At 35.5% G+C, this 17132-nt stretch overlaps 1 protein-coding gene across 1 annotated transcript; it reads right to left on the bottom strand.

Moving 5' to 3' along the window:
• Positions 1 to 2399: 2399 nt before the first annotated feature.
• On the bottom strand, positions 2400 to 7730 carry LOC134565915 (protein Wnt-8). The gene is made up of 5 exons (XM_063425598.1): positions 7701 to 7730; positions 7445 to 7583; positions 5777 to 5902; positions 4191 to 4333; positions 2400 to 2963 (listed from the first exon to the last, which is right to left on the bottom strand). Exons 1-5 carry the CDS (start codon positions 7713 to 7715, stop codon positions 2400 to 2402), a joined length of 987 nt encoding a protein of 328 aa, XP_063281668.1. The 5' UTR covers positions 7716 to 7730.
• Positions 7731 to 17132: the final 9402 nt, after the last annotated feature.

Genomic DNA, 17132 nt, shown 5'->3' with positions numbered 1-17132 from the left:
ATGTTTTTATCCCAGTGATCAACGATTTACAGTTACTTTTCAGGTAGATATATATCCCACCATATTGACAGACTGAATGCACATAATGGTGACATTAAATATTTAGACAACCTGGACAATAAAAAAAAAGGAGTGTCTAATTCACATGAGCTTGTAAACTACAGTTCGCGGGAAAGATTATTAGATAAAACTAGTTAATTTATTCAGCCCTTCTAGTGCCAAGTCAGTGATCTAATTAAAAAGTCAGTGCCTTTCTATTTGTGAATTGTATTAAACCCTGCTTGTCTCAAGACTATTTAAAAACCGTGATTATTTTAAAACATATAAAAACCTTACTAAACAATCTGTATCTGCAGGAAAAAAAAAACTTTTGTCCAATTATCTTTGAAAGACAGATAACAGTGTTTTTTTGTAGTGTAGTTGCAAAATGTCTTTGGTCATTGAAAGCTAAACAGGTGATGCAAACCCTATTCAATTAATGGATATATAGTGTTAGCCATTTGGCTCCAAGACCCATTTATTTTTTAATTACGTTATCACATACAAGCTAACTAGGTGTGTTGGAAAAAAAAAAAACTACTAAATATATATAAGTCGTTTGAATAAAGATTAATTTCTTACAGGACTGTATGCACTCATATCTTATGTATGTCATATTTATGCGTTAAAGGTTATTTATGACAGCAAAGGATGTAGGACAAACTGCAGTGGAAATCTATACTACAAGGAAATGATTTACCAATGGCATTACCAGGATTGGGATAAGGCATAGCAAGGGGGTGAGTTTTACTAGTTTAGCGTATATGTGTAGGTTCAAAGGTTTATAGAGAGGTGTTGGTATAATGAGTCAATTACAAGCATACGATTTTTTGCATATCAAAGGACTAAACCCTTTAGTTATTTGAATAGCCTTAACATGCTGGGGTTTTCATTGTAGGGTTGGGAGAAGGAAGACAATAATGACATTATAGCTCCAGGCTCGACCAATCCACAGGGCCTATGGTTGCCCTAAGCAAGGTGGTCTGAGGTCCCACGAGACACTGCTGTGTCAATACATCACTAGTGTCAATGCTGTCACAAAAGGATGTTTTTAACAATTACTCTTGACAGGAGACTGGGGGCATCGAGCAGATCAATAACGAATGGTGGGATTCTCAATATAACTCAGGACTCTGTGGTGAAGCTCTGGAGAACAGAATACAAATGGCACTGCAGGTGCTGTGGTTTCTTTAAGGCTCAGAATATTATGAGACTCCAGTTACTCAACCGTGAATCCAATAAGCACAATCAATAAATGGAAAATAATGATGCTTAGAACATACTCGTCACCTGTTATCTTATTTGCTGGGTGCAACAAAAACATTGAGGTTGATAAAATAATAGATGTGTACAAATTATCCATGTATTCTCTTGTGTTTAGCTTTTGACCTAAATTGTGCAAATTGATCAACAATTTACTACAAATTTGGTGTTGACTGAATAAACACTGCAGATTTTATTTCACACAGAAATAGGACTGATGATAATTTTGACTAGTTGTTTTTTTGTCTGTTTTCTAAAAATGTAACTTACTGAATGATATTTCTGGGTAGTTACAGAAAAATGTCCATGAACCAGGGGCAAGGCTAAACTGACACCAATTCCCTGACTTTTGGTTCCAATTATTCCTCAAATGCTTGTTAAACTGCTTGAAAATTATTTGAAAGAAAGTGGTGGGGCTTACCTATTAAATCCTTGACTTAAAACACTATGACATGCTCTTGTGTTTTTAATTGACAATTGTTTTATTCAATCTTGGCAAAAAATGTATTTATTTTTTTAAGAAAAAAAAAAAACCCAGCAATGACTAACAATCTGTACGTAACAATGTATACTTATGTATTGCACAAAAGGTAAACAGAGTGAGAAAAGTGTTGAAAGACTCTTCATGAATAAAGACAATAACACAGTAAAAAATAATAACATTCAAACTAATATACAGAAATAAAAATATGGTCTATCATTTAGAGGTAACAGGAGACCCTCAGCAAGTTCCCAGCAGTTAGCGTGCCAAAGTAAACAATAACCCAGCAATACAAAAAGTAGGCAAATGTACTTTGTGGTGTTGCCCAATTAGACTAACCAGAAAAACACATATTTCATTAGCAGATTCACCATAATCTTATAAAAATAAAGACAAAGTCCATAAAAAAATAAAAGTGCATATGTTTGATTCTTAAGCCATATTTACAATAAACATTTAAAGCACCCAATAATTAATACTAGAGGTATTTGTCTTTATCACCTTTGCACAATAATAGTTAATAAATTAGGGCAAACTATCGACAGTATTTCATATGTCGAAAGTGTCTACTTTGTAAACATGGAGTGAAACCTTCCGTCACAAGGTCTCCATATGGTCATCTGTTTTGTCCTCTGACCTTTCTTTTTGGGTGAGAATTACCAGAATGCTTTTCTCGCTTGGCACAATAGTGCTTTGTCACAACGTGCTTACACTGCTCACATTTGACTGTGCAACACCAATGGAACTTGCAGTTACAGCTACTAATGGTCTCGATCTTCCTCTCTTCGACCCGGAGCCCACATTCTATACAAAGTCTTCGGCAACTTCTCCTTTCCCACTGCGATAAGTTCTTTCCACTTTGGAGGCATTCGCGTCCTTCAGTCCCTTGTAAACCAAGGCTTGTGTTTTTCAAACAATAATCTGGAGAATCTTCTAAGAAGACAAGTTCGGTTCTGGCTATTGACCCAAAGATATCTACTATGGCTCCCTTGTTGTCTGCACTGTTGCCAGATCTAATCTTTTTCTTGTCCATCTCCAGTTTTAGAGCCTGATCGTGCTTCACCTTTAAATGATTCCCGATGTCTCGAAAATCAGCAAGTTGCAGCCAGCATGTCTGGACACTGCAACTTCCTGAGACCCCGTGGCATTTACAGGTCCTCTTCATAGTTGATTTCACAGCCTTTTGAATAGAAATACAACTGTATAAATAAAAACTCTACATTTTCACATAGCATGATATGGCAATGAATAAACCAAGACTTTACAAACTGAGCATCCTATTCATTAAGCAGTGAGCTAAGGACTGGGTTGCAAATTGTGGGAGAAATAGTTGGAGACATTAGTAAATGGTGGCTGTAAAACATCATAACATTTCTTTGTTCATGGAATAATTGTCATATCATGCTTTCACATGCAATTAAAGGAACATTCCAAGCACCATAACCAGTACAACATGCAGTAGTGGTTATGGTACCAACAGTGCCCTGATGCAATCCCAATGTAAGTAGTAAACCTTCTTACTGCTCTCAGCCAATGAGATAAGCCCTGCATCACAGATGGACCCCAGGTAAGAAGTCAAGCTTTTTTAAATTGTTCGACCCCTTACATTGGTGGGGGGAGGGTGGGAGAGTCATGGCATCCAAGACACTACAGTGGCTATGGTACTTAGAGTGTTCGTTTAAGTAATCTAAGGTTATTTGCTACAAATAAAATTGAGAAATTTACACAGATACATAATATGTAAATATGTATATCAACATACACTTAAATTAGTCAACAAACAAATATAAAAACACTGTTTCTAACACATTCAATGTGGCATGTAGACTTCCTTAAATAGATTGTTTTTATGAATTGGTTCTTTTAAATTTAAATTGAGGCACATTTTGTGTAATGAATTTCCTTTAATTAAGAGTATATGCTGCTGCATGTCAGACTGGAGTATCCCTTTAAATAATACCTCTTAAGCTAGAGAAAGTGACTGTCTAGTAGACACTTAATCCTTTAAAGCACAACAATGTTTAGGTGTTAAGTGTACACAAGGTTTGTAGAACAACTTAAACAAATGCTTATGTAGGTATAAAAGAGATTTGAATTGACAATTCAGACAATCCTTTGTGATAAGGTACACCATGAGAGAGTTGCTAAAACATGATAATCCCTTTAAAAAGATAGTATACCTTTAAAGGGAGTAAAATAAAATAAAACAAAATAAAATAAAAATATATGTATATATATATATATATATATATTTATTTAAAAATATACAATCAATGTGGAAATTTGATTAGAAAACTGTGTTAAAAAACCCTATGATACTAAGTATGCACTGACATCAATTTAAATTCAATCAAATAAAACAAATATCATAGGAATACAATAATTTACTAAATACAAATGTACTTACAAGTCTCCCTGCTTCATTGTTATGCAAGTTCATTAGTGCTCGGGCATCTTGTCCTGTCTCCAGCCCGTCGACAAAGAGTTTTGATATTCTTTCGCCAAATTCAACGTTATCACTACAGCCTCCCCACACCCACCCTCTGCCACCTGAGAAAATGAAATACATATTAAAAAATATATATAAAAATACAGATTTATAAAAACACATTTAGGTTGTCAGAAAAAAAACCAATAAATTAGTGCATGTTTAATTACAAAGCCATTGAGATTAACAATGATGTAATGATAACAAGAAGACTGTAAACTGTATCAAATAATAATAAATATAATCAGATAAACAAATAAGAAACAATATTTGTTGCAGTTTTGTTATTTAATGTACATGGCATTACCTTGGCTACAAATTTCTGTATTATAAAATAAGCGCAGTGACCTATTCATCATTTGTAATATAATTTATAATAATGGGTCTGCCTTGCCCTGACATAGCATAGTACTTACAATAAACTCTTAATTATTAGCAGTTTTAGTCAAATAAATATGGTACCCTTCCATTTTAGAAAATCAATTAAATAGTATGGGAACCCAAATTTGGCTCTTGATCCAGGGTTTAAAGAAACATTTCCACACTATAACAATTCAAGCATTTTTAAGCTGTTATGGGGAGGGGGAGCAGAACTGTACAGGCGACTTCTTAAATGTATGGGTTCAAATGTTTGGCAATGGCTTAAAGGGACACTCCAGTCACCAAAACAGAAAGAAAGGAATGTTTTTTTCCAAGCTAGTTTTGTGAATGGGGAGTCACTGATTGGCTAAGAGCATCAGCTGACCCCTCTCAGCCAATCAACGGAGCCCCTGCTCAGCATACACAATTCCTAATTATTTCAACTTCATTACGGCTAAACATGCTAGCGTGAATTTTTATATTACAAACGTGCTCAAGTGACAATTATTGTAGTGTTAGTCTTTTTTTTTTAGCTATTTTACACATAACGACACATAACAAAATATTGTATTTCTAAATTATATATTTTTTAATATAGAAAATGAATTTTAGAGTTAGCAGTCTTTTGAAAGTTGCTCTGTTTATCAAGCCAACACCAGTTTTGCAGTGAATTAGCATGCAACATTTATACTCGCATATTTTCTGGTTAACCCCTTAAGGACCAAACTTCTGGAATAAAAGGGAATCATGACATGTCACACATGTCATGTGTCCTTAAGGGGTTAAACTCAAAATTCTCACAATATCTCCCATGTATTCTTTGGAGATTATAAACTCGTGTCATCACTGGCATTTATAGTAGCTAGTTTGCAAACTGTCATGGTTACTGGCATATGTACTGCTAAATTGCAAGTACTTGTGCACATGTTTATTAATACTGGTTAGAGTGCAAGCTCTCCTGTCCACTGGCATCTTCACTGTCAAAAAAAAATGATATTGGCTTGTAATATTTGCACCAATCTCAGAAGTACAGACCATAAAAAAGATTTGTTTGGTTTGGAAATAAAAGTTGATTTGAATATAAAATGATACAGCTCAAATAATGAAAATCTTCGAGAACGGTAAAAAACAACAACAATACTCACCAACCCTCCCGTTTCTGGATTCATCACAGCCACAGTTATCAAAATCTCCCATGCTGCAGTTCCTGGTCAGGGTATACATGACGCCAGCAGAACTAACTGCGTGTACAAATGATGTTTCTCTGGTAGCTGAAAGCCAAGAGACAACATGTGAACCTATTGTGGAGAAACAATATTGGGATTGCATCATTTTGACAACTTCATGTTTTACTGAGCGCAGTAAAAATCTGTGGAACAGTATTCAATACCTATAACAAGACCACACAAAGGGGTTAATTAGCTAAAGTGAAAATTGTCGGGAATTCAAGATGAATTCATTCATAGTGAATTTCGAAGTTTAGGCAACAATAGCGGGATTGGATAAATTCTCCAAGTCAGGTATTTTTTTCTTCCTATTCAGATATTTTGAATTAATTTTAAATTCCTGATCATTCACACTTTATTGAATAACCCTGAACATGAGCTTAATGCCCCACATCCCAGCAACAACCATTCCATTGGCATGGACTTAATTTATTGTACATTTCTTACATAGCAATTAAAATATCCCTAAATGTTTATCCAGAAATATTACATTATTTGAAAAGCTCATACGAAAATATTAAAATTGGACCATTATTTGCCCCGTCCTCTCATTAATCCTCCCAACCAGTTAATGTCACCAATTCCCCATCCAAAGGGAAAACTTTCAATCCTGCATTGCTGGACACATAATTTCCCCAATACCACATTGCAGCCACTTTCCCAAATCTCCCAAGCCAACTCATGTTCCCATTCTCCCTCAGTAATTTAGTCTGCCAAGTTCCCTTCCAAGTCTCAATGCCAACAAGTCAATACAAATACTAAAAGCACGGCAGAGTGTGAGAAAAAAAAATCTGGAAAATCTCATTCAAGCTCACAAAATGCCAACCTACCAAATAAGAGGACATTACAATATACTAGCAGGACCCTTTTAATTTGTTAGGGCAGGTAAGATTAACTATCCTCTAAAAGACTTTTCCAGTGCATAAAGGTGAACCCTGGATCTAAGTGGCTTTCTATTTCTTTTGGTGTGTAAGAAAATTATCATTATTTAAAAACTTAGCAGTGCAGTAATGCTGACATCAAACACTAACTAAATATAGTGAGCCAAACGTTGAATAGCAGAATTTAGAATAAAATCGCAAATCTGTAGCTAAAGCTGAGGTGAAGAATTTTTTTCAAAACAGCTATTTTAGCCAACATTTTTCAAATCAGTTTTTCTGTTCAATACAATTCAATGATTAGTAAGTAAACTGTCTAGTTTTATATTTGTAAAAATACAAAGAGGTTTATTGCATTAAAAAATCAGTTGTGGTAAGTTAACCAACAGCCAACTTGCCAAATTTTGCCCTATTTTTCCCCCCAAACCCGATACTTTGAGCCTAATTTTTTACATCACCTCTCAACTGACTACAACTTACTTTTTAGTAAATAAATGCCAATTTCAAACATGAGTTTGTGGCATGTTGTATTCTACATTTATATACTACATAATAAATACTCCAAAATCATATTTATACCATGCCGTATTTATACCCTGTATAACATAAAAAAGTAAGCAACAGCTTAAACTGATTCACCAACAAACATTTTTACTGCTGTATATATTATAATAAATGATAAACTAAAACACAATAAAACAAGACTTACCGCTTCTAAGTCCTTTTTGAGAAGCTAGTTGAATTGTATGTTCTGGGCAATTCCATCTTTCCCAAGCAAACTGATATTTACATTCTTCAATTCCACTTTGTGCTCCAACTGCCACACTCGTAGAATAAGTCAAATACGCCTTTTTATAATAAAAAATAAAATATATCACATGAAAATCTAGCCCTTACAAGTGATCTAGAAATGTATAATGGTACAGTTTGTACACTGCTTAAATATAAAATTAATATTCCATTACCTTGGGCCCTGTCATCAAAAAATTATTGACTGACCTGCAACGACAAAAATAGATACATAATGGTCATTTTTAGGTTCCTATCTACGAATCATTTAGTAATATTTATATTCTGAAAAAAAAGGTATTGAAATTTACCATGCCGATGTAGTAAAAATTGGGTAAAAAATTAGAAAGGTTTTAAAGATGATCAGCTTCTTAATCATGGTTAGAAATATTTCCAAGTCACAATATATCCAATATGATTTGAGTGTTAAGGTCTATGGTATTTCCCAGGTATACAAGTCCACAGGATACTTGGACACGAAGAAAGTGTATCGCCAGCAAGTATGCAAGACTAACAGGGGAATGAAAATTCTCTGATGCTTTTATTGCACATCCAGGACTGGCAGGGGACTTTCTATTGTTTACCAGTAACTTTCTGTAAATGAGGAGTTGATTGGCCAATACATTTAAAGTTACACCTACTATTACACTTCAAAAGACAATGAAAGTTACCTAGAGTTTATGTAATGGAATTCCCAGTGAATAATTTTAATTATATTAGACATTTTCAATTAATTGATAGACGTGCGTTGGTCAGTGCTTCAGCGAAAGTCTCCTCTTGCATTATGGATAATTTTATTCATTAGAAGCATCCCCACATCATTGAAATTACATATCAATATTCTCTGACTGCATGCCATGATTATTCATGATGAAGAGCATAACTGTTATTTAATTCATGGTATACAACATAACCATAGACTAAGCCATTTTCTCTTACGCAATATGGATTATTTTAACAATGTATTTTAAATATATATAATAAATAAATATATTTGCACATACACACATAGAAATATGCAGGCATACATACAAACATACATATTATATTATATATACATTCACATACTGTTATGCATGCATTTAAAAATGCTTGGTAAGAGCCAACATATTGAATATATACCAATATGTAAAAAAAGAATATATGTGCGTGTATATATATATATATATATATGTATATATATATATATATATATATATATATATATATATATATATATTTATACATTTTAATCTATTTTATTTTGTTAACGTTAATGGTAATATTTAATATTTTTTTATTTTTTAAATGAAAACCATAAGCATAGAACAAGACTAAGCCCAATCAGGGGTTCTTGAATAATAAAAATACCACTAAAATAAACAACTTATACAACATTGATATTGCAAAAAAAAAAAAAAAAAAGATATATATACATATATATAAAAGGATACATTCACTCACATATTCTGATGATACAAGTGCAAAAATTATTGAAAAAATTATTATTTCCCCAACTAATCTTGCATTTAGGATCAATTAGGATTACTCATTATATTACAACGGTTGTCATCATACCAATACCATTTCATTGTATGCTAGTGCAACACTGAGTTTCACAGGAGATAAACCTAAAATAATGTATTTAAGCTGCAGTAAATAGTTTGTGTAGAAAATTACTAATTCTTAGATTATTAGTTTCATTTATATTGTGTCATATTCCTTAATGCTATACAACGGGTGTATTATACACAAAAGTGAAAGAGACAAAACAAATTAAGCAAACAGGAAGAAGAGGTGATAAAGGCTCTGCTCAAACGAGCTTTCAAATAACTTAACCCGTTAAATTAATAGCTAGCAGCAGGTCACAAAATTTCCCTAAAAACTCCGGGTAATGACATACCACAGACACCCCCCAAAACAAGGATCCTTCTTTGGGCATTTAACATTTTGGGGGCTGTGCCTCCTGGTCTTAAGACTATCCATAAACCAACAACACATATATCACACACACACATGCAAATATAGGTAAAATGTATTCAACACTCGGAAAAAAATAAACTTAACTATACAATATGGTTTATCCCCTAGGCAATGAAGTGTAATAAAATGAAAATATTCCGTATAATAACAGCCAACCTGAGACTATAACTTTGAATACTTTGAATATCAGCTATTTTTGTCTAAAATTTTGGCAAATAAGGCAAAACAAGGTACACTTATTGGACTGGAAGCAAATAAAGGATGTATCTGATTAAATAGCCACGCTGCTGAGATTATTGGTTAGTTAGTTAACATTTTTAAATTTACAAAATGTGGTCTTAATTTTACAATTCAGTTTTCAATCCACTACAATTCACTGTTTAGTGAAATCCTAAATATTTCTATAAAAGCAACGTAATATTCTCCATTGCTGAATACTTTGGTATCATTTATTTGAATTGCTATTGTGGTAATCTCATTCTAACATTTGTGTAATGCCCCTAATATAAGTCCTGCACTTGCCTCACTTACTTCGCAAAGTGCAGTAAACTGTAACTTGCTATGCACACCTGTCAGTGCTACAATAAAAACACACATACCTACTGTGTTTTCAAGATTTGTTCTCCTTTCAACTTTCACTGAGATTTTGATATATTAATATACCTATGCTCGAGTCTTTAAAGGGACACTAAAGCAACCAGACCACTTCATCTTATTTAAATGGCCTGGGTGCACTGCCCCTGTCCCCTTAACAATACAATTGTAATTATTCCAGTTATTGAGAAACTGCTATAATTACCTTTGCCAGGTTAACTCCACTTCTAGTGGCTGTCTACCAGACAGCCACTAGAGGTGCTTAAGGGTCATTAGCTGACTTAAGGTCCACTAAATGCCACTGGCCGTCCTCACACTTTGCATCAGGACATCCAGCGTCAGCTAAAACCCCACAGGAAAGCATTGAAGAAGGAGCGGAGAAGGAGCCTGACCCAGCACGAAGGGACATCGGCACTGGAATCAGGTAAGTGACAAAAGAGTTTTTTAACCCTTTTAGCGCTAAAGGGAGGGCCCGCAAGGGAGAAGGGGGCTAAGGGCACTAAAGTGTTAGGAACTTTGTATTCCTAGCACTATAGTTTCCCTTGTACAAACATGTTTTTCTTCAAAGTATGTTATTTTTAATGTTTGAGGATTAATGGGAGCCAAAGTCAGAAAGACAGACACAAATGGATGGACAGATAGATCTAAAAACAGTTTGACAGAAAACAGAGCAAACAAGTATGGCCAGTAAGTAGATTATCAAGTTAAATTTCAGTACAGTACATAATACATATTTATTTGGGTTTGTGCTGGCCTATATTGCATTTCAGTTTACATGTGAAGACATATTTCTGGTTTGCCATTTCAGTGAAATCCTTTATTTCATTATAGTCAGAACTGTATCAGTAGTAGATGAATAAAAAGGGGGGACACATATTTTTAAATTTCTGGAGGGTAAGGTTTCAGGAATGGCACATCAGTAATGAGCCTCTCTCACTGCAGTCTATTTACTAAAATAAAACAGAATCTGTATATAATGAGGATCCAATATGTGTATGTTACATGTGTATTGAATGTATTGTATTCTAAATAAGTGTCACTATGTCATAGCAATAATACGCGTTACATGAAGTGTTACAAACCTGGGTGTCTAGCAGGTCTCCTTAAACATCTACTTATTGCTTCTTAAAATACATAATGGGTAATTTTTTGCAAGACTATTATGCAATTAAGAATAGAACTGACGTGTCAAACCAGAGAGACGAATGTAATGTAATCAGCTACACCTCTTTAATGAGGCCCAGTGAAGGCAGAAATGATTGTCTGATTTTGCTATATCTCTCATACAGAGGAGACCTGCCAGCATTTTGGATCTGGGCTGCCGTTATGGGTGGCATCATTCTGATGTGTGACAGACTAAGGTTCTCTGTGTAACGGCACAAGTAAGCTAAAACCTGCATGAGAGTGACCTGAGCAGGGATTCATCGAAGGCCAAGCTACTTGAGATGTTGTCTGTTCTTATTAACTACTGTTTTTAACAATCTTACAACTTTAATGATGGTTACCGATAAAAAATAAAACAATAAATAAAATGTGATATCGGCAGAAGTAAAATAATACTTTATTACAGGGGAAATTACAATTATCAATAAATTACATCATTAAATAAAACTTTGAAAATCACCTATAACTTGCATTTTCTTTTCATATGACACTCCATTTTTTTATGTGCATATTAAAGATATAGCAATTAATATAATAATCCAGGTCAGTCCTGGCACAGTTAGGACACACATTGCATTAGAGGAGGAGAAACAGTAACAATAAAAAAGGCAGAGCTTATAAAAACGATTGACGGAGAGCTATCATGAAGGCGCTCAGTTCCAGGATAGAATAAAATACAGTGGTGGGAATGTCTACATTTCATTTTATTTTCCAGACCTTACAAACGCAAGTAGAGTAACTTGGTAACTAGAGGATTAGTAGACATAATATTAAAATCTTTGACGTAAACATTATGACACATTAATATAACACAACCTTATGAAAATACCTTAAGTATTTAAAACAGGTCTGTATATTATGTGGCCTATCTTAAAATACAAGGATGAAGCAAACATTAAGACATCTGAATGCAGATAACATAGCAGAATACCCCAAAAAATTTCTGCATCTGATGAATAGTTCTGAAGGGTAGAACAATTCACAGAAAAAGACTTGCTCAGCGTCTGGCCGAGTTAACTGGCACCAACGTATAAGTTTAACAGTGAGAAGAGTCTTATGAGAAATGGTTTTAAAGGGAATATAGAAGATAGCAAACCATTCTTGTAGAAAGTCATGGCACCGAGGTGATCACAGGAAACTAAAGTTGAGTAAACCAACTACTAAACAAGAACTTGATTGTATGTCTTTGTGTTTACCAATAGAAAGACACTAAAGTATTGTTTACTACATTTAAACATAGATTGGCGTACATATAGGGGTCGCAGCTGCGACCAGGCCCATCACTCCAGGGGGCCCGGATGCCCTGCGGACCCCTGCTACCGGGTGCCCACCGTCATGTTTTGCGGCCCTGGCCCGCACGGCAAACCACTGGGGGCCGCCGTTCAAGGGGTCCATCGGGTGGCCCATGTTGTTAGGGCCACCCTATGTCTAAGGATTTTCACACCATGAGAGGAAGTGACTGCCCCAGTCACTCCTCCAAGCGATCACACAGAGCCCGCGCGGGAGAAAGAAGAGATAGAGTGGGAACTCTGACTCCCATCAACCTGAGCCCCCACTGGACCCCAGGGAAAGTCACCCTTCTGCACCTAAAAGGTAGGAAACAGGAGGGTGACTTAAACATTTTGTATATATGTGTGTGTGTTTGTATGTGTGTGTCGGGATGTATGTGTCTGTCTGTGTGTATGTGTGTCTGTCTGTGTGTATGTGTGTCTGTTTGTATGTATGCATGTGTCTTTGTATATATGTGTGTCTTGTGTGTGTGTCTGTCTGAGTGTATATGTGTGTGTCTCTCTGTGTCGGTCTGTATGTATGTGTCTGTCTGTATGTATGTGTGCCTGTCTGTTTGTATGTATGTGTGTCTTGTGTGTGTCTGTCTGTGTGTATGTGTCTATGTGTCTCTCTGTATGTATCTGTCTGTATGTATGTGTCTATGTGTGTGTGTCTCTATGTGTGTATGTGTCTGTGTTTATTTATGTGTTTCTGTATGTATGTGTCTCTTTATGTATGTGTGTGTGTGTGTGTGTGTGTCTGTCGGGCGGGGAGGCCACATGGATCAGTTTCGTACCGGGGCCCCATGGATTGTGTGTACGCCACTGTAAACATATCAGGACACACATTATGTTATTTGCCTCTAAAGAACTACGTATAGATTAGGTTGAACAGTGATACAGAAAATTACGAAAGCAGTATGATTGGTTGAGCCACTTCATGGTTTAGTGAGTGCTTGCAGCAGACGCTGTACAACTGGAGTAATTTCAGCAAATGCCAGAACTTCGAGCAATTATTCTTTTTAATGTAGTGTTTGCCTGGTTTGGCCATTTAATTTAAATTAAATTAAGTTAAACTTACTGGTTTACACTGGGAATCTTTCAAGAGAGTTTCTGCAAACCTCTAGTTAGGGCCCAGGTTGTTTGAAAAAGAGACTCGATTTTTGATGATTTAGGTAAAGTGTGGCAAACAGTGCAAAGCTTTTACATTCTGAGATGTTTGCTGGGAAATTTTATGCTGCAAGCAAGATACGGCTATATACTGACAAATGTGTCAGTGAATATTTATTTACACTGTCTATACCTTAGTAACAGGTGTGGGAGACCAACAGGAGATCCGGGTGCTGTGAACTTTCTGTTGGAGCTAAGCCAGCAACTTGAGTGTGTAAACCTGATGGAATTGAGTAGGCATTTAAAAAAAATATAAATTATAATGTAAAATAATGTATAACGTTTAACATGCAAAGGAAGTAAAAACATTAATGAGAGAAAATACTAATATAATATGACACACCTGTCAATAAAAAGTAGAACTAATACATTCAACACAAGATTGTCACAAAATAATTTTGTATACCGTTTTATAATCCAATTGATAATGAGAAAAGTGTGATTGATAAGGGCACAGGTTATATGTATGTACAAGTGTGGCATGAAAATATGTTACTTAATCAATCTATGTTTATTTACAAACCATGAAAAGTAGAGACTTTATTTATAAAAGATACTTTTGGATGTCTTTTTTTGTAACAATATCCTTATCAACAGCAAAAAACAAATGTGAGGAAGGCTGAACTTGATGGATGCAAGTCTCTTTTCAGCTATGTAACTATATATGTAACTATGTAACCTTGCAATTACATTTTACATATTAGTTGCACAAAAATCATTTAATTGTATTGTGTTTATGAGAAGTCAATACATTTTTTCTCCTACAACCATCCAATGTGCCCACAATGTTTTTTTACCATTGTCATGTTGAATTATACATTCATTTGAGGTTAAGCAAACATTTAATTAAACAGAGTTCATCATTTACATTAATGTCATACGTTTGGAAATCATGATTTAATTATTTTAAGTCCCTGCCAATTCCTAGTGGTGTCAGTGCCAGATTCCAAGGCAAATTATGATAGAGAGTCCAAAAAGTGGCCTAATTGTCAACCCAGATGACTCAGGGCTATCATAGTAGGGGCACAGATGAACACTTATTTCAAACAGTAGGGGATCTTTTATCATACAGAGCTGAGCAGAGACTCTCTGGCTGACAACTGTGAATGAATAGGAGGAGGACATGTCAACCAATGGAAAAAAAAGAAGATGTATGAATGAATTTTAGAGCAAAAACATTTCCATGAAAGGACCTACCTAGTGAGATATCCCCTAAAGCAATGTTGCTGGTATTTAAATGATATTTCCAGAATCTAATTGCCAAATTGTTTTACAGGAAATCATTCCTGTAGGATGTACATCACCGTAACCACATTGCACATAAATACTATAAGAGTTTAAGAACTTATACAGGGCTGTGGAATATGTGGCAATAAGTAAATAAGAGGGAGTAATAATAAAATGGGCAGCTTGCCTTGGAGCAATAGTTAACATCACATTACTAAAGGACCATGTTCTGGGTTCTGACAATATGTCTACTGGAAAAGAGCTGGGAAATCATACAAATTTAGGACGACTGAGGATTAAGCATTCATGAATTCGATTCAATAAACTGAAAATTGTGGAGCATCTAGAAGAGAGTTGTAAACGTTAGGCCAAAATCTCTGAACTGGAAAAATAGCTGGATTTTAGAATCAACCTATAACTGCAAATCTTTTCTTAAATATTCACGAAATCGAGAATTGCTAGCAACTAAGCAGGGAATGGGACAAACTATTCAAAAGCAGATATATTTTCCAGCTCAACTGATATTGTCTAATACAGGGAGTGCAGAATTATTAGGCAAGTTGTATTTTTGAGGATTAATTTTATTATTGAACAACAACCATGTTCTCAATGAACCCAAAAAACTAATTAATATCAAAGCTGAATATTTTTGGAAGTAGTTTTTAGTTTGTTTTTAGTTATAGCTATTTTAGGGGGATATCTGTGTGTGCAGGTGACTATTACTGTGCATAATTATTAGGCAACTTAACAAAAAACAAATATATACCCATTTCAATTATTTATTTTTACCAGTGAAACCAATATAACATCTCAACATTCACAAATATACATTTCTGACATTCAAAAACATAACAAAAACAAATCAGTGACCAATATAGCCACCTTTCTTTGCAAGGACACTCAAAAGCCTGCCATCCATGGATTCTGTCAGTGTTTTGATCTGTTCACCATCAACATTGCATGCAGCAGCAACCACAGCCTCCCAGACACTGTTCAGAGAGGTGTACTGTTTTCCCTCCTTGTAAATCTCACATTTGATGATGGACCACAGGTTCTCAATGGGGTTCAGATCAGGTGAACAAGGAGGCCATGTCATTAGATTTTCTTCTTTTATACCCTTTCTTGCCAGCCACACTGTGGAGTACTTGGACGCGTGTGATGGAGCGTTGTCCTGCATGAAAATCATGTTTTTCTTGAAGGATGCAGACTTCTTCCTGTACCACTGCTTGAAGAAGGTGTCTTCCAGAAACTGGGAGTTGAGCTTGACTCCATCCTCAACTCGAAAAGGCCCCACAAGCTCATCTTTGATGATACCAGCCCAAACCAGTACTCCACCTCCACCTTGCTGGCGTCTGAGTCGGACTGGAGCTCTCTGCCCTTTACTAATCCATCCATCTGGCCCATCAAGACTCACTCTCATTTCATCAGTCCATAAAACCTTAGAAAAATCAGTCTTGAGATATTTCTTGGCCCAGTCTTGACGTTTCAGCTTGTGTGTCTTGTTCAGTGGTGGTCGTCTTTCAGCCTTTCTTACCTTGGCCATGTCTCTGAGTATGGCACACCTTGTGCTTTCGGGCACTCCAGTGATGTTGCAGCTCTGAAATATGGCCAAACTGGTGGCAAGTGGCATCTTGGCAGCTGCACACTTGACTTTTCTCAGTTCATGGGCAGTTATTTTGCGCCTTGGTTTCTCCACACGCTTCTTGCGACCCTGTTGACTATTTTGAATGAAACGCTTGATTGTTCGATGATCACGCTTCAGAAGCTTTGCAATTTTAAGAGTGCTGCATCCCTCTGCAAGATATCTCACTATTTTTAACTTTTCTGAGCCTGTCAAGTCCTTCTTTTGACCCATTTTGCCAAAGGAAAGGAGGTTGCCTAATAATTATGCACACCTGATATAGGGTGTTGATGTCATTAGACCACACCCCTTCTCATTACAGAGATGCACATCACCTAATATGCTTAATTGGTAGTAGGCTTTCGAGCCTATACAGCTTGGAGTAAGACAACATGCATAAAGAGGATGATGTGGTCAAAATACTAATTTGCCTAATAATTCTGCACGCAGTGTATGTCAAATTACCCTAGTCATTCCCATCAACTTTCCATCTAATGAATCAGTGACAATGAATGAAATAGCATATATATGTAAATACAAAATAAATGTTAGGCCTGTGATTGCACCGATAAAACAAAGAATATAAACTGAATGGACACGCT

The sequence above is a fragment of the Pelobates fuscus genome, chromosome 6 (genome assembly GCF_036172605.1).
Source record: "Pelobates fuscus isolate aPelFus1 chromosome 6, aPelFus1.pri, whole genome shotgun sequence".
Lineage (NCBI taxonomy): Eukaryota > Metazoa > Chordata > Amphibia > Anura > Pelobatidae > Pelobates > Pelobates fuscus.
Note: the sequence above shows the minus strand (reverse complement) of the source record. Positions and strands in the feature narration are given on the sequence as shown.

Excerpts from the sequence above, each read along its gene's own strand:
- LOC134565915 (XM_063425598.1), bottom strand. Across the intron at positions 5,903-7,444 it reads TCAAAAAGGACTTAGAAGCG|CTACCAGAGAAACATCATTT; the intron begins GTAAGTCTTGTT and ends CTTGGCTTTCAG. Across the intron at positions 4,334-5,776 it reads ATCCAGAAACGGGAGGGTTG|GTGGCAGAGGGTGGGTGTGG; the intron begins GTGAGTATTGTT and ends TCATTTTCTCAG.